General features: G+C 40.6%; 1 protein-coding gene across 10 annotated transcripts in view; it reads left to right on the forward strand.

The window, feature by feature from the left end:
- Positions 1-17,532, forward strand: part of PPP6R3 (protein phosphatase 6 regulatory subunit 3) — a 69,995-nt gene extending 52,463 nt beyond the window's left edge. For 9 of the 10 annotated variants that reach the window (XM_086749963.1, XM_086749955.1, XM_086749956.1 and 6 more), the window contains 5 exons: positions 408-561; positions 1,831-1,937; positions 2,870-3,020; positions 10,221-10,340; positions 13,891-17,532. In XM_086749963.1, coding sequence (XP_086606089.1) covers positions 408-561; positions 1,831-1,937; positions 2,870-3,020; positions 10,221-10,340; positions 13,891-13,942 — 584 coding nt within the window. In that variant the 3' untranslated portion in view covers positions 13,943-17,532. Of the gene's footprint in view, positions 1-407; positions 562-1,830; positions 1,938-2,869; positions 3,021-10,220; positions 10,341-13,890 lie in introns of those variants that run through there. The other variant, XM_086749962.1, reaches the window with a different exon arrangement.
- The last annotated feature ends 1,194 nt before the right edge of the window (positions 17,533-18,726 follow it).

Consider the following 18,726-nt stretch of genomic DNA (forward strand, 5'->3'; position numbering starts at 1 on the left):
AAACTCTTAAGTTGTGTTTTTTTGTTTGTTTTTTTTAATTACTATAGAAATTAGTTTTGAAAAGTGGTAACAGATGTTGATGTTAGTTTAAAGAATAAAGTGGGGTTATACTTGTGATCTAGTATGGTTTATTGTTTTTGCTCTTCAGATAAGCTATATCAGTCTTTAGCAGAACACTCTGAGTTACTGTATCAAAAATTCTGCTTTACTAGCAGAGTTGCCCTTTTAGGGAATGCATTCATTTTTAATAGTATATAGAGGATTCTTCTGCATGTGCTTTAAAGTCTAGTTAGCAATTTTGCTGCTCTTTTTGGGATGTACGTATAGAGAATCAGAGTGTTAGGCGTATGTGCACTCATGTTCTTTATTTAAATTTGTTCCTAATGAACCTGTTGATGGTTTTTCAGCACCAAACTGGTCAGCTAACTTTGATGTACCCATGGAGACTGCACATGGTGCCAATCTAGATTCTGCTGGGTCTGATGTGTGGAGTACAGAAGAACCTATACCAGCAAAAGAAGCTGGCTGGGCTTCCTTTTCAGAGTTCACGTCCTCTTTGAGGTAAGAGTGTTAGTGAGTCAAGGCAATTTTTTTACTGCTAAATGTAATGGCAGCTGCTGTTTGGTTTCCTTGGAGTGTCCATCTCTACCAATTCCTGTGTTGGTAGTGTACTGGTATAATACAAGGTGTGTAGTATCCAAAGGGCCCCATCTGTTAAAGCAGTTATCTGTGTGTGATCTGCCCCATAGCAGGCTTTTGTAGGATAGGTGGATCCTAGTGTCTCATGGTTTTAGATGGTTTTTAAAGAATATTTGAGTCCTTTAACGTTGGTCTCTGATTTTTAAAGGTCATAAAATGTGTCTGATTCTGTTTTATGGATGTTACAAAGCAAGTAGACTTGTTTTTTTGGCTTTTCTTTTTTTAAAACTTGGATGGTTATGCAGCTGTGATGCCTAGGTTAGGCAGTTCTGCACTATATTGAGAATGCCTGAGATACACTTTCCTTTTTTTGGCTTGAACTCTACATTAAAAAAAAAAAATAACTGAAGTCCTCTGTGTAAGTACCTAATAGTGTAGGTGTAGATTTTGAGTTGCAAAATACTAGCAGTCAAGAATTGATTCCTTCTCCAATCCAAAGACTCTTCCTTTTATATATCTGGCTCTCAATTGTCCTTCTGGATGTTAAACAGCTAGGATTGATTTTTCCAACATAAAACAGTGTTTCATGCTTGAGGCAGGTAAGTTGATAACAATTCTGGGTTTAGAAAACAAAAGCTTGGAGTTACCCCATTTCTGGATAGAAAAGACATAATTCTGTAAATGTTAAGAAGTGTTTCAAGTAGACAAATCTTGCCTTTTGAGTTCCTTCAGAATGAAAAACTTGTAATTATACTGTGTTTATGATTAAGTGGTAAAATCGCTTCCATAGTGGACAATGACTGTATTGGCAGTCTCAGCAGAGAACCATCTTTCAGGTTGCAAAGAGTGCATTTTAAGTCAGTTAAAAATGTTGAACACACTGTAAGGAGCCAGTGATACTTGTATGCCTTATTTACCAGGGGCATGTGCAATACTACTTGTAATCAAAACAAATGTAACAACTGAAAATAAAACCATCCCCAAACATATGCTCAGTCAGCTCAGTTCTGGTGGATTTTGCATTACTAAACTTTTGTTTAACATGTCTTCCTAAGACAAACTTGCTGTCATTCAGTTTCAGTAGCATTCTAGGCCTCATAACTTCGATATAAAACCAAAAATGCTGTTTTAAGAACGTGTAATTTTACTATTAAGAAATATTTCTAAAGCTTTTTTACTTTGTTTTTGAAGCTCAAAAGATTCCTTAAGAAGTAATTCTCCTGTGGAAATGGAAACAAATACAGACGCGATTGATCCCTTGAGTGCAAATGTAACTGCTCTTGCAACACAGCTAGAAAGTAAGTACACCGCATTCAGAAATGCAAACAGATTGATTTTTAAGAGTTGTACCTGAGAAAGATCTCCCCAAACTCTAAAATTTAGATTTCCAGAGACCTCTCATCTGGCTCTGCCAGGTAATGAAAATGACTTGTCAAAGTATTTCTGAACTATTTAAAACAGTTTTCTATTTCAAACAGGAGCCAGTGTTACTGTTACCTCTAAAAAGCCTACATATGGTGAACAGAAAAGCATTACAAAGAAGCTGGGTGTGTTCTGTTAGAGAATCCTCACCTGTATCAGCACTTAATTAGCTGAGCTTATGCCAGAGAAGAGTGGTAGCCTCTAGTCTCTTCCTATGTGGCAATAGGCCAGAAGCCTCAACATGTTCAACTTTCCCCTTCCTGCTCATTCCCTTCCAAGTTACCTCGCTATGCATGACTAATTCTTTCTTCTACATGTATGAAGTGGTTAAAGGCCAAACATGTGCCGATTAGCTTTTTGTGTGTATTATTGACAGAACAAGAAGTGCAGATGAGAAGTCCAGGGAGACTGGACTTCCCAAAGGCTTGTCTGTACTTGGAAACTTAGTGTCAAATTTGTACTGTGTGGGCTTGTGTAATGAATTTGACTGTACAGAAAAATAATACATCACTGTAATCCTATTAAAGTCTTATTCTGGCCGACCTGTTGCAGTAACCATTGTCAATCTAAAACATTAAGTGGTTTGCAAAGTGGAAAAAAAAAAAGTTACAGAACGTGACTTTTCCTTAAGCCATCTGTAAGAAGTACTTATGCTCTACATACGTGTATAGTGGGGGTTGCGGAAAGGTGACTTTCTCTGTAAGGAAGAATTCAAGAAGTGTGCAAAACTGGTTATATTGACTAGTGTGCTTGTTCATGAAACAGAAAACATAACCAGCCATGTACTAAATTACTTATATATATCTAGCCCCAGGAAGTGTTGCTATGGAGGCCAGCTCAGATGGAGAGGATGATGTAGAAAATGCAGACAAGGTAACTGAAACAGTAATGAATGGCAGCATGAAGGAGACACTGAGCCTTACTGTAGATGCTAAAACTGAAACAGCTGTTTTCAAAAGGTGAGAATACCTGTTTATTGTCTTCCCTCCCTTAAATAAGCACTGTTGATGGAACACTGCGTGTCATTCAAAAAATTCTTTGTAACTGGCAGTTCCTGAGGCTATAACTGGAAACCTTCTTCCAAAGTACTTGTTTTGAAGTTTTACTTCCGGTTAGTTACTGTAACATATGACTCCTTATCAAGCCTCAATTTCAGTGGAAGATTATTAATGGAAGATTGACTCAATAACTTTTGACCCTGATGCACATTATTGTGCATTTTTTAAATGTACGATTATTCTTTTAACATATAGTTAAAAGACTTCAAAGGTAAGCTTTTAAAATTCTGCTCAGAACAGTTAGATTTGGATTGGAATTTCATCCCTCTCATCCAGGAGGATGGAGGACAGAAGTTGAAGACTAGCTAAGCACTGCTCTTGAGAGTAACTTGTCAGACACTGGCAGTCGTCACTGTTTGTGATATGGATGATGGTGTCAAATCTGTTCTGGACTTCAGGTGGCACATAGAATTCTAGAATAACCAGAAGAACAAACTCCTTAATTTTGCTGTACTCTGATAAAGTGTTTGATTTAGGAATAAACTGTCTTATAATATGGTTGTGTTCTGTATTACATATATGAACATTGTGATACTTTTTATGGGAATAAAGGAGATTTCAGTTTAGTTCTACTTGAGATAATCTAAGATCAGAAGATTTTAGTAGACTTAATTATCAAGTCTTTTTTATTTAGTACAAATCTTTACGTAGGGAAACAGACTACAAACAGTGTGACCTGTAAAAATAATTTTTGCCTTTATTAATTGAAGCTTTTGTGTTGCCCCCCTGCCCTGGTCTTGACAAATCAGAACATACTGCTAGCATTTTGGCATGCAACCCTCTCCTCACTTTTATAGAATAATATCCTAGTATTTGTCCCTATTCTAGCTTTAATTATTGAAGAGAAAGTGTTCATATGTCTTGGAAGTTTTTTTAAAAAATCACAGTCCATTTCATTAAAAAAAAAAACTTCCAAGTGCTAGTCCTTACATTGCCTTTCTTTTAAATTCATTTTGCTTTGTCCTGTTAGTGGTAGTAGATAAGTGCTATTCATTTTGGATGGTTCAGGAATTGAAATGTAGCAGCTTTCAGCCACTTCTGCTTCCATCCTTTTGATTATCAAAGCAATAAATAACAACTGTAATCTCTTTTGGCACCTGACTTGACTTCTGATATTTTCCAGTACGAAGGAGGGAGCATTTTGGCTGCATGGTGCCTGTAAACCAAATGACATTGTTACAGGAATTGAACCAGAGCAATTTAGAAGGAGGATTGTGACTCAGTGCAGACTGATGTGGCATGGAACCATAGTGCCTTCCTGACTTAGTAAATCATAGAATCATAGAATGGTTAGGGTTGGAAGGGACCTTCAAAGGTCATCTAGTCCAACCCCCCTGCAAGTAGCAGGGACACCCCCGACTAGATCAGGTTGCTCAGAGCCTCATCCAGCCTGGCCTTGAACGTTTCCAGGGATGGGGCCTCCACCACCTTTCTGGGCAACCTGTTCCAGTGTTCTACAACTTGCATCGTAAAAAAATTTTTCCTAATTTCTAATCTAAATCTACCCCCCTCTATTTTAAAACCATTACCCCTTGTCCTATCACAACAGGCCCTACTAAACAGCCTTTCCCCATCTTTCTTGTAGGCCCCCTTGAGGTACTGGAAGACTGCTATAAGGTCTCCCCGGAGCCTCCTCTTCTCCAGGCTGAACAGCCCCAACTCTCTCAGCCTGTCCTCATAGGAGAGGTGCTCCAGCCCTTTTATCATCTTTGTGGCCTTCCTCTGGACCTTCTCCAACTGGTCCATGTCCTTCTTGTGTTGGGGGCTCCAGAACTGGACACAGTACTCCAGGTGGGGTCTCACCAGGGCAGAGTAGAGGGGGAGAATCACCTCCCTCGACCTGCTGGCCACGCTCCTCTTGATGCAGCCCAGGATGCGGTTGGCCTTCTGGGCTGCAAGGGCGCATTGCCTGTTCATGTTAAGCTTCTCATCCACCAGCACTCCCAGGTCTTTCTCCTCAGGGCTGCTCTCAATCCATTCCCCGCCCAGCCTGTATTTGTGCCTGGGATTGCCATGACCCAGGTGCAGGACCTTGCACTTGGCCTGGTTGAACTTCATGAGGTTGGCACGGGCCCACCTCTCCAGCCTGTCAAGGTCCCTCTGGATGGCATCCCTCCCTTCCAGCGTGTCAACGGCACCACAAAGCTTGGTGTCGTCGGCGAACTTGCTGAGGGTGCACTCTATCCCACTGTCCATGTCGCCGACAAAGATGTTGAACAGGGCTGGGCCCAGCACGGACCCCTGAGGGACGCCACTCGTGACCGGTCTCCACTTGGACATCGAGCCGTTGACCACCACTCTCTGAGTGCGGCCATCCAGCCAATTCCTTATACACCGAGTGGTCTGTCCATCAAACCCATGTCTCTCTAGTTTAGAGAGAAGGATGTCATGTGGGACAGTGTCAAAAGCTTTGCACAAGTCCAGGTAGATGATGTCAGTTGCTCGTCCCTTGTCCACCGATGCCGTCACCCCATCATAGAAGGCCACCAAATTGGTCAAGCACAATCTGCCCTTGGTGAAGCCATGTTGGCTGTCACCAACCACCTCCTTGCTCTCCATGTGCCTTAGCATGGTTTCCAGGAGAATCTGGTCCATGATCTTGCCAGGCACAGAGGTGAGGCTGACCGGCCTGTAGTTACCTGGGTCTTCCTTATTCCCCTTTTTAAAAACTGGGGTTATGTTCCCTCTCTTCCAGTCATCGGGCACCTCACCAGACCGCCACGACTTCTCAAATACAATAGCCAGTGGCTTGGCAACTTCATCCGCCAGTTCCCTCAGGACCCGCGGATGGATTTCATCAGGTCCCATGGACTTGTGCACCTTCAGGTTCCTCAGATGATCCCAAACCTGCTCTTTGAGTACAGTGGGCAGTTCTTCATTCTCGCAGTCCCTGCTTGCACCTTCTACAGCTTGGGTGGTGGGACAAGAACTCTTGTCAGTGAAAACCGAGGCAAAAAAGTAATTGAGTACCTCAGCCTTGTCCATGTCCTGGGTAACCAGGACACCAGTTCCCTTCTGGAGGGGGCCTACATTTACCCTGGACTTTCTTTTGTCCCCTACATTCCTATAAAAGCTCTTCTTGTTGCATTTTATATCCCTGGCCAGATTCAGTTCTGCCAGGGCTTTGGCCTTCCTTACCTTATCCCTGGCCACTTGCACAGCCTCCTTCTGGTCCTCCCAAGCTACCTGTCTCCGCTTCCACCCTCTATAGGCCTCTTTTTTTTACTTTCAGTTGGTCCAGGAGCTCCTTGCTCATCCATGCCGGCCTCCTGGCCTTTTTGCCCGACTTGTTTTTCATCGGGATGCACCTCTGCTGAGCTTGGAGGAGGTGCTCCTTGAATATAGACCAACTTTCCTGGGCCCCTCTTCCCTCCAGGGCCACCTCCCATGGCACTTGGCCCATCAGGTCCCTGAAGAGGCCGAAGTCCACCTTCCTGAAGTCTAGGGCAGAGAGCTTGCCATGTATTTTCCTTGCTGCCCCGTGGATCTTGAACTCCACCATGTCATGGTCGCTGCAGCCAAGGCTGTCCTTTAGTTTCACATCCCCCACCAGCCCCTCCCTGTTGGTGAGCACAAGGTCGAGCATGGCACCCCTCCTTGTCGGCTCCTCTATCGCCTGCAGGAGGAAGCTGTTGTCCACGCATTCCAGGAACCTCCTGGACTGCCTGTGCCCTGCCGTGTTGTCTCTCCAACAGATGTCAGGGAGGTTGAAGTTCCCCATGAGGACCAGGGCCTGTGACCGTGAGGCTGCTCCTATCTGCCTATAGAGCGCCTCATCTGCTCTGTCTTCCTGGCCAGGCGGCCTGTAACAGACCCCCACCGTGACGTCCCCTGTCCGTCCCCATCCTCTAATCTTGACCCATAAGCTCTCTGTCAGCTCCTCCTCCATCCCCAGGCGGAGCTCCACGCACTCCAGCCGGTTGCTGACGTAGAGAGCGACACTCCCTCCTTGTCTCCCCTTCCTGTCCTTTCTAAAAAGCCTGTACCCCTCCATGTTGACGCTCCAGTCATATGTGTCATCCCACCACATCTCCGTGATGCCAACGACTTCATAGCCCTGCTCGTGTGCAAGCATCTCCAGCTCTTCCCGTTTATTCCCCATGCTGCGTGCATTGGTATAGAGACACTTCAGCTGGGCCCCCGACAAAGCCGGCTTGCTGGCTGGAGCGACAGGGGTGCTATTGGATCGCAGTTTAGGTTCATTTGCACTTATCTGTGCTCCTTCCTCTGCTTCTGGACCCTCGGTGCTGGCACTGGCGCCATGCTGACAGCAGTGGGCTGAACTGTGCTCCCCCTCCCCCAGCAACACTAGTTTAAAGCCCTCCGGACGAGCCTGGCAAATCTTTGTCCAAGCACACTCTTCCCCCTCTTGGTTAGGTGCACACCATCCGCCCCTAGCAGCCCGGGCTTCTCAAAGCACGCCCCGTGATCTAGATACCCAAAGCCCTGGCTGTAGCACCACTCCCTGAGCCACGAGTTAACCTGCCAGATACGTCTGGCCCTTTCAGGTCCCTGCCCTTCAACCTGGAGGATTGATGAGAATACCACCTGAGCCCCAGAGCCTTTGACTGTTGAACCCAGAGCCCTGAAATCCCTTTTGATGTTTCTCAGACTGCTGCCAGCTGTGTCGCTGGCCCCCACATGAAACACCAGCAGTGGGTAATAGTCTGTGGGCCGTATGAGGCTAGGTAGTCTCTTGGTGATGTCCCTGATACGAGCCCCCGGGAGACAGCACACCTCCCGAGAGACCGCATCGGGGCAGCAGATGGGTGCCTCCGTACCTGTCAGGAGGGAGTCGCCCACTACTGCCACTCGTCTCTTTTTCTTGGTAGCGCTAGTTATTACACGAGCCGGGCGCGCTACCTCGCACGGCTCCCGTGTCTCCCCTGAGGTGCTGGGTCTTACTTCTTCAGTCTGCAGAGCAGCAGAGCGGTTTTGCAGGGGCACCTCGGGGTTCTGGGGAGGCTGCTGCTTCTTCCTCCTGCGCCTTGCCCTTGCAGCTTTCTATTCAGTGGCATCTTCTGCCTGCTTGCTAATGATGCATTTGCTCTGCAGTTTATTCTTTACTTTGGAGAACACTTTTATATGGTCTGCACTGCTATTGTGTTAGATGTTTACAGTTGGATTTAGTTATCCATGATGATTTTGTATTTCTTAAACTGTTTTAATTCACACACACTTTAAAGTTCTGTGACTTCTGATAGTGGTGCAAAAACTAACATGAGGAGGCAGCATGTGGTGGCAGTTCCTGCCTTTCTTTGAGGAATTACCTGCTTGAGCTGTGGAGTAAGCATTTCAATTCTTGTAGTTGAAAACACACAGAGGTGCAAACAGAGGCAATATCCTAGAATCACCTAGGTGAGGAGGGACCTCAAAAGATCATCTAGTCCAATCTTTTGTGGGAAAGGCACCCTAGAGGAGATTAATCTAGCACTCTCTCCAATTGCATCTGGAAAAGCTCTAGCAATGGGAACTCTGGGATCTTGATTTGTAAAGAGGAGTTTAAGGAAATGTACAAGGAGCCTGAAAGATGATGTCTGCTGTATTAGAGGTATGTGGCCTCATACTCAATGTTCACATGGCTTTCTTTAAACAGACTTTTTAATATCCCAAAACAATAAATGGGAGAGAAAAGTTGTATCTCCTCTGGAATAAATATCTAAATGCGGGGGGGGGGGGAAGTCTAGATTAATTATTCTGTGATTGGGGGACAATTGGAGTAGTGAGAGGAGGTCCTACTCTGGCCTGTGTACCTGGCAATGTGGATGCTTCCAGACCTAAGTTTTATATAGATTTCTGCTAGTAGTAAATTGATGATGAAGTCAGTGTTTGGAGAAGGAGGAGTATCATAAGCACATTAGTTAATCTGTGGAAAGCTGCAAAGGACAAAAATGGTTTCTCTGCGTAGTTCAAAATGGAGAATGAGAAGGTAAGAATGATAGCAGAGACCACATCTTTTTGAAAAAAAAATTAAAAAATATGGGAGACCAGTTCTGATGGTGATGGTGACAAGTATTTTGAACAAATACTAAGTATCAAGGCAAATGAGATGGGGAGATCAGATGGCGAAACTGGATCTTGATAAGATTGCAATGCAGAAGACTGTTTTTAGAGGCTCTGCAGATACAAAGAGGCATGGGAGGAAAGAGAAGGATTCATTGAAATTTAAAGGGTCCATTGAAAGGAGAATGTAAGACTAGAGAGAAAAATCAACAGAGGAAAGTAGCTTTAAGATGTTCCCAACTTCTTGCGTAAATAGATTTGTTGCCACAGAGGTGTAAGATTGATGTTTGTGTCTGCTTCAGAGCTACCTTATAACTATCTCTTGCAGGTACATGGTCAAATTTGTATTTTAGTGCACTCATAATCCTGTGGCTGAAGTGGGAGAGGATGGAATAGAGAGGCAGAAAAGCTTTGATTTAGAGACAATACTAGTATTTGTTTGCTGATGACTTTTGAGGCTGCCTAGTTTACATGGAAATGTCGTATAGTGTGAGTGTACTGCTTTTTTACTGAACTAAGTTTGATTTTTGTGTCTCAGAGGAAGTTCATGAAATAGATTGGGCTGCAGTCTTAGTACCATGTAACTCCACAATGAAATAGAATGTATGGATTATTAGGGAATTTAATAAAGATGGTGATGAGTTAATAATTCTGCTGATACGTTTTATGGACAGACTTTATTAATGCCAGTTTCTGAGGGGATCTTGAATTTCTTTTATACTTTCTTCCTTCCATTTTTGCATACTTCTGGCTTCAGAGTGTTGAAATCCTATCGGTATGTATAGTAAAGGATCATGGCTGTGATTGTTACCACTTCAGGCATCACACACATTCCTTATTTCCTTTTTAGTCTTATTTGTAATCACCGTATTTCCTGCCCTTTTATCCAGTCAAATTTTAATGGATGTGAACACTGATGCATTATTAGGTGTTTGTAAAGTCTAGAGCCATCTGCTTGATCTTCATGTTGCAATCATAACTTAAAATCCATTTGCATGTGAAATATGGACCCGTTTCCCAGTTTTCTCATGTTGCCTGAAATTTTCCTCTAAGTAAACTTAAACATTAAATAACTTATTTCCTTTTTTTTTTCCTAAGTGAGGAAGGAAAATTGTCTACCTCGCAGGATGCTTCTTGTAAATATGTAGTAGAAGAGAATGCAGAGGTTGCAGAAGAGGCTCCTTCAGCTCTGCAGCCTAGCAGCAGTCCAGAACAGAGGTAACTGCATTCAAGGATGCTTTCAGTCCTCTAAATAGCAGTTTGCATGTTTTTCTAATAGGATTGATCTAAAGAGATTAATGAATTCTTGTTGGTTATCAGCTCTGAGTTTAGCTCAATCTAAAGATATGCTTGCATCTATTTTGTAGAATTCTCATAAGTTGTATTTTCTGTTGATTCTAAAACTCTTGAGTTGTCAAAAATGTTTTTGCCTTGTAGTGTTTGTTCTGCGCAGTGTTGTAAATATCCCCATTCTGTTTTGTAATATCAAATTAGAATAGTGAATTGATACAGTTATGAAAATGATGATTAAAAAAATTATTAGAGGAATAAGTTTGACTTTGTCCTGAAAATTTACATAAGTTAGTCTACAATTTTTTCATTCTGTATTCTGTACTGCAGAACAGCTTGGGAGGGAGTCCACTAGTGCCACTGCATAGAAAGGAAATGGTGCCTTAAGTCATGATTGTTTGATTGTGAATCAGTTATTATTTGCACCCTTGTCTTTATCAGGTATTAATCTGAATACTTGTAGATTTGGAGAAGACTTTTCAAAGTACATGTATAATTTTTTTTCAAATAAAACTTGCCTGAAACACGGAGCAGTCTGGGTTGCTCAGCATACTTATTGGAGGAAAGAAGAGAATATTTTTCCTTGGCAGCTTGCCTACCAGCAGTCTGGGAGAAGAGTAATTCAAGATACAATTCTGAGGGGACCATAACCAAACAGAGAAAGCTACTTTTGCTTAAATTTTTTTCTCTTAAATTGTTAGGTAGTACTGCTTTCTCCAGGAAAAAAAAAGGCATTTGACAGTATTTCTTCTGTTTCATTTCCTGTTGAAGTACTTGTTTAGGGTTTTTCTTGCCTCCCAAGTTACAATGGTATGGAAATGTACACAATCAACTCTAACTCTAGTATGGCTTCACCAAAATCAAGTGCATGTAGGATGATATTAATCATCAAATGTTAAAATGCTTAATGTAGATGTTTCATATCTGAGATGGTTTCTAGACAGTATTCAGTGAAGACCTTGCTCTGGAGCTAAGGTATTCATAAGTACTTTAAAATTAATGTCTAGGCAAGAGTTTACTGGTTACCTAGCAGAAATAATGGCTTGCTGAACATGGGGTACAATCCCACAGATTTGGGATTAAGGCGAAGGGTGGTATGCTGCTTTTTCCTGTTTTAGAAGTAATTCAGGGATTACCAGAGGAACTGTGCTTTCTCAAAGAAAACCCTTAAAAAAGCAAAACCTAAATATGTATTTGCTAAACCCTGAGTAATCCGTAGGGTCTGCTCCTCTTTGTGCAGAGTGGGGCTTGAGGGGTCAGAGCTGTGCATACTGTCTTCTTGTTAGGAAGCACAGGATGTTCTGAATGGGAGCATGTTCTGAAGGGAGAGAGAATTTTGCTTAATTAATAGCAGTTCCAGGAGTCGCTTTTGCCTTGCAGTATGAACAGGGGTATGATTCTGAAAATAAAAATTCAGAACATATATATACACAAATATAGATTTTTCTGAATCTGCATTTAATTTGTTGTTTTAATAGGTTAAAAAGCTGTTTTGTTTCTTGACTTCAATAGATTTTAAACTATTGTTAGAGAAACGTGGTATTTGTCACATAAATCCTGTGAAAGAAGTAATGATTTTTAAGACTTTGTGGACACTGTTATATATGTGGCTTTCTAGTGAAGACAAAATTGAAGTGCTTTTATAAGCAAAGATTTAGACTATAGCTGTACATATAACAGAACTCTACTGCATGTTCTGATTATGCTGTATGCAGACTAAGAAGCAAGCATGTTTGACAAGATTAGTTTTTAGATATGTTTATGAGCTAGTATGTCTTACCTCTGTGGTACTGGGTGTTACACTAAAACATTGCTACCTTTTACTGTAAGCTAGAACTTTCTACTCTGCCCATAAATTTAATCAAGTGAATTCTAATAAGAAAAAAACAACCCTGTATACTTTAAGTGGGAAAAAAGAAACTGTCTTTCACAGCCTCTTCTTTGTCTGGAGGTACTGTTTTTTTGAAGACAATATTTTTAATGCCTATAAGCATTAAATTATAGGGAAGAAGTCTTTGGGTACTAGCTGATTTGCCTTTTGAGTAAAGAAGCTTGTCTAAACCAACAGAGGGCTCTCGGAGCTAGCAGTTGCTTGGATTGCTTTCGTGTTGCAGGAAATCTCCAGGAACACCTTTCATTGAATCCAGCTGGCTTCAGCGAAGCTCAGTACTTTCTCTAAAGGTGGCTGTCACAGCAGATCCTCGTATAAGCACAGTGTAAATATCAAGATAAACATAATTGTGCTTTTGGGGCTCCATGCATGTATGACTAGTGGGAGGGGTCTCCTAGGTAGATCTTTGGCTGGTGGCTAGCAGTGGTAATCTCTGCTAGGAGCCCTGTCTGTCATGGACTTTTTTGCGGTTAGTAAGTGACTTACTGCTGTGAAGGACTGTCAGACTCCTTGTCCATGCAGCACTTTTCTGACCTTCAGATTTCTTTAAAAATACTTTTGTCTGATGCTGTCTGTCTTTTTTCTAATGTGTACATATTTTTTTAAAAAGTGTTTTTAGAGCTTAACAGCCAAAGACTTAGCTAGGGGACTCCTGCTGGTCATGTGCATGTAGAGCACGGACCCAAGAGTGGCTTCTCTGTGATATACACCATCAGAGAAGAAGAGTTACAGGTAACTTTTCTCATGTGTAGTTCCAAATGGTATTTATATTCTTTAAGGGAATTTTGAAATGTATTCAGTAGACTTGCACTGAATGGAAGTTGAGATTTTTTGCCTTTTGTTACTTGCAATTCTTAGTGTTCTCATGCACTACTGATTTGATATATTTTTTGTGTTAGTCCAGCGCAAATGAGGCCAAATCTACAGTAAACTTATCTAGAAATGTAGATACTGTTATTGTTTTAACTTGTGCAGGTTTGCTCCTTGTTTTCCTCCGTACTGCTGAAGTATTCATGCTAACAGACTGGCATTCAAAGTATTTGTAAAATGTCAGTTTGTAGACTAGATGAGTAACTAACGCAGGTTTTTTAAGTCATTGGTTTTTTTCTTGTGTCCTAGCTGCTTACTCAAATGCAACCATAAATACTCATGGTATCACATTTCGCAGAATAAGATTTGGAGGAGTATCAGAAATGTAACTTTCATTAGTGATTCTTTTGGGGAGATACTGTGTCTCTAGAGATTACTTAGTAGCTCAGTTAATAAAGATCAAACACTTTTCCATTGTGTGCTCAGTTAATTAAAGTGCTGTGCTTAATTAGGCAATAATGACTCCAAAAATGCTGAACTCCAGAAAATAAATGGGATGAGCATGTTATTTGCTTGTGTTTCCTCTCTTCAGCTCAGGAGTTGTGCTGCGCATTATCTGGGGTTGTTGGTTTGGGGTTTTTTTTTTTGTTTGTTTGGGTTTTTGGGTTTTTTTTTTCTTTTTTTTTTTTCCTTTGGCACCTACCCAAATTTGGTTTGAACCCTTCTTGTTTGTTCTATACTTACTTTTTTTTTTTTTTTTTTTTTTTGACCTCTTAGGACTGATCAACACACCCATTTAGGAGAGGCATCTGTTAATGGCCCTGTATGATATGTGGTGTCTACTACTGTGGCTGAAGAAAATGAACTGATATCCCGGTGTTTGGGAGTTTCTTGAGGATTTCATCTAGACACTGTTGAAGCCAGTCACTGCTGCACTAATTTCGCAAGGGATCAGGACCAGCAACATTTATATTCTAGATTTTAAGACATTGTACAGAAATTCATAAGTGTAAAAATATTGCACATTGAGAAATACCAATAATTTTTGCGTATGTTTATATTGTATTGTTCTAAATAATGGGTGGCCTGTGAAATAAGATCCTGCTACCCATATAATGACAGTAGTGTTACTATAGTTAAAATGGCTGTAAGAATAGTTTTATAAAAAAGTGAATACACAAATCTAATGTATTTGAGACATAACTATTTGATGATTAGTGTGACCAAAGTATTTAGCAGTTTTCATACATTTTTCACCTTGTAAAAAGAAAAGGAAAAAAATGAATTCATGTTTCTTCTGAAACTGAAATGCCCTATAAATGTTATTTTGGTTGTTTTAGCTTACAAAAGTGATTTAAATAAGAATTTTTTGGTGTTCAACATTTTACAACAGGTTTTTTAATTGGTAATTGTTTTCTGTATTGTTTAAAACAGATCAAAAATGTAAGTCTATTGGTAGAGATTTTAAGTATTTATTGCTACAACTTAGTTGACAAATTGATGTTACTGTAAAGCCATATGTTCTGTTAAGTCTTGTTTGCTTGAAACAATACCTTACAGGTGAAACACTAGAATATTTGAAGTGCACATGGCTTGTGTTTAAGTGATTCACCTGCCTTTTAACCCATTCACCAAGATTTTGTTTAATACCAAGCATTACACAATGGAACATTTCAGAACAATCTGCATATTTAAAACGCTATAATCCTTTTAGACAAGTCAAGTAAATGAAATGCCCATGCTGCTAATGTAATTATAGTACATACATTTTAAAAGTATATAGTGTTTTTAATACAAATTTTGGCAGCAGAGCATGTTAATTGTTACTTTCACTGTACTGATCTGTGTGAGGCTTTCATTTGTATGTTCTAAACCAGTTTTTTCACAGCTGGTTTGTGTATATATATATAGTGATTATGGAAACTAATTCTGTGTAATTTATAATTTTCTATGTCAGTGTAAAATTCCAACAGCCTTCTCAAACAAACAGAAGCAATATACTGTATATTGCCACATTGTCTGGTGAAAGGGTTAGAGTACTTCACCTCCTGCACTTTTAGATGCAAATCCATTTTTGTTTCTGTAATAGTTATATTCATTTATTTTTTACATCATTTGTTTTCCTGACCAGTATTTAAAGCCAAAAGGATACTCTAAACAATGGCCAATGATTTATTTTAGAAGGCATCCCAAGCAACGTGCCTATACATTACATTGCATACAGAAATAAAAGAAAAAACAACACAGATGTATAATGGCATTGCCCTTATTGCTTCCTCTCTTGCATTTCCTGTAGCAAACTTAAGTGGCACTCATCATTTTAAATTGTTACAAACTGATTAGTTGTGTGAAAATGGAGGGGGAAAAAACACACTATCATAGGTGGAATTGATAACTATGGTTACACTTTTATTTGTACCTTATAAATAATGGAATCCAGTCAGTTTCTAAGTTGTTTCTTCTTCAATTCAGAATTGCTTCCAGATCAGCTTGACCAAAAATGTTTTGTACATTAGCTTTAAGGTTGGCAGCTGTCCTTTTATCACTTTCTGATCTATTATTGAACAAGCAGTTTTGGGAATAAAACCACTCATTTCAACACATGAATTTCAATCCAAGTAGGAATTCCAAACAAGGGAGAACAGTGTGTTAGCTTACGTAAGTTTGACACACCTAAGTAGTAAAACTTCTGTCCTTTCCAGTGGAGCTATCTGTCCCTTACTAACAGTTGGATTAGCTAGCTACACAGCCATCAAAAGTGACAAAGATACTGGCAGCAAATTAGTTGAAACTGTATTTCAGCCCTCTTGCCTGCAGTTCAGCAAAGTATTCTTGTATGTCCGTCTGTTAATGAACTGTCATATCGGTCCACCATCCAGTCCATACTGAGCTCAAAATTGAAAAGAGGGAGTATTTTGTCTTACTTCCCTCCGTTCCTCAAAGGTAGTATCAGTTGAGTGAAGATGTGATAAGTGGTGCTGAGTAGAATTTACCCTTCCGTGTAGTTTGCCTTCAAATTAAAGGGTGCAATAGAGGTAGACTAGGTTGACTTACCTAATGCTCATTCCAGTGGTCTTGATGGTTCTTCCTTATTGCATTTATTGTTAGTTTTCACAGCTTGTGTGGGAGGCGAGTTAAGCCTGGGATTTAAACTGGATATGATGTAGTGTGAGCTTGTTCTGAGGAGGTGTAGGGTGTGTTTTACCCACTAACTATACTACTTGTACAAGGAATCCTGAACTTGAAGGGAAAGTTTTGGAGTTGTGTTTGATTTGGGGAGGGATGTATGGGTGTGTATACAAACACCTCCATACACCCCCCTCCACACACCTTTCACCATCTTTTACCAACACTTCATGCTGTTCACAGAGGCTTACAAAGGTTTGAACATACTTGGAGAGTTCTGAATGGCTGTTTTGCCCAATCTATTTAATCAAATTTGATTTGCATGAAATGGAGTTTGAATCTTCTTTATTAAAAGACATTTTAATACTTGTGAGATGGACTAAAGTCTAATGGCCTTAGTACAGGTTTGACTTCCTACAGTGTATTTAGCAGCAGTTAGGAAGAAATAAGCTTGCTTTGATTGGCTTGTACTGAATATGTGCATTGCCACATTTCACAATGCTGCTTGAAATGTCTGGAGGCTCGGTCAGTTGAAACTGAGGAACAGTGATGTCAGTCGATATCAAAGAGTGGTGGATTTAACCCTCAGGACTTCTCTGGTGAGGGACTTTTACTCAAGCAGGAGCGTGTTATAAAAGTGGCTGGACCAGCAATACGTGCAGTAGCTCATTGCCTCTTCAGACCTGTGTCTGTTACCTGGCGGAGCGGATGAATCATGCCTTCCTGACCAGTTAAACCATTATTTTTAAGTGTAAGGCTTGTACTAGATTTTATAGCAAGGTTATTCCACTTAAGTAAAAGTATACTTGACTAACATCATCATTATTATTAAGCAAGCATTCCCCCTCTTCAGTGAGTTGACGGGCAGTCACTGAGAAGATGACAGGATAGCTGAAACCATCTCATTATGTCATTGTAAATGCAACCCAGTGTGACCATGCTCTTGAGTGAATCCTGCCTTCTTGCTCCTGTTAAGCCTTGTATCTACCTCTTGAAAACAGTGAGTTCTGTACTGTCATCTGCATACTCCTGTGGAAACTTACTGTGACATTCATTCTTTCTGTGAAATCCACTGAGGAGTTATGAAAGACTTGAAGATGAATTGGGTTGTTGCTGTTGTTCATTATAAATTTATCTTCCTGTTTAAATCAGCTTTATTTTTCTTGGAGATCGTTTTGTTTTCTGACACGTCTTATCCAGTAATACCAGGAAGTATTTATTGTATATAACTGATGGCTCTATTAATATACTTAAACATCACTGACTGTCTCAGAATAAATAGTGCTTTCTCCAGTGTAGTGTAAGTGCTTCAAGTTTCATTATAAAGGTGTCTGTATTGTTTCCCAACCCAGGATGGAAAATGGAAATCAATGTAGCAGCAACAAGCCTTTCTTAAGTTTACTTCTGTCTTTTTTTTTTTTTTTTTTTTTTTTTTTCTGCAGCTTATTTCCTAACAGGTAAGGACTTGGCATAACTCTGTTCCATTATTGTCTGAATATGTAGGGTTACAGCATGGGGAAAGACTAAGGCAGTAAAGTGAAAATTAAAAATACCTCTATTTTTCTGCCAAGAGTATCTTCCTGCCTGCTGTTAGGTAGGACAGTTCGTTAAATCTTCTGGACTTGCCCAGACCTGGCTTGGTTTTCTGGTTCAAGTTGTTCCAAGCCAGTGGTTTGCCCTGTGTTTTGTCTTGGTTAATGACTTTTGTGTAATTACACTTGTTTTAATGACACTGCAGGGAAGTCAGTGTGCACTTCTTACTCATCTACCACAAGCTGAAGCAGTAATGAGAACTGAACTTTACATGGAGTTTTCCTAGTGGTGTCTTTCAGGATTTCTCTCTCATAGGTGAGTCTCGCCTTAGTGTTTGATGCATCTCTTTCCATTGGAGAGGGGAACTTTTCCTGCATTTTTAACTTCTCTGAATTGGTAAGTACCTTGCAAACTGAGGTAGGATTGCCTCTAGTTCATCTTTCTGGCCGTAGCTTAAGTACTGTAATTCTGATTCTAGGACCTTCTTCAGAAGCGATGTTCTCCCTTCTCATTGTGGATCTCTTCTGAGTCACTTGAGTGCTTTCCTGTGGTCTGTGTTCTCTGCATCTCAAAACATGGGTACTGAAGACTAATTTAGATCATGATTGTCTGTTGGCATACAGTCATGCAGAGTAAGGGAACCAAATTTTGCCTAGGTGTGGTTGAGTAAATTTTGTTACTTGTGTCTCATGAGATTCAACTTACCTATTTGCTCGTGTAAAGTTTATCTGGTTGTGTCATACTTTAGTCTGTGGATGATAATTACTTAGATTGGTGGTTGATTCTCAAGGGCATAATAGACTTCACTTTTTCAGATGGAACCTGAACCTGTTACAGATCTGCTGGGGCTGCTTTTAAACTCCACTATGTGTTACTCCCTGTCTGTCTTAACTGTGGGACAGTCTTCCCTTCCCTGCCTATCTGCACCAATTATTTGTTGAAGTCTGTCACAGT

Source organism: Chlamydotis macqueenii, chromosome 5 (assembly GCF_036417535.1).
Source record: "Chlamydotis macqueenii isolate bChlMac1 chromosome 5, bChlMac1.mat, whole genome shotgun sequence".
NCBI classification, from domain to species: Eukaryota; Metazoa; Chordata; class Aves; order Otidiformes; family Otididae; genus Chlamydotis; species Chlamydotis macqueenii.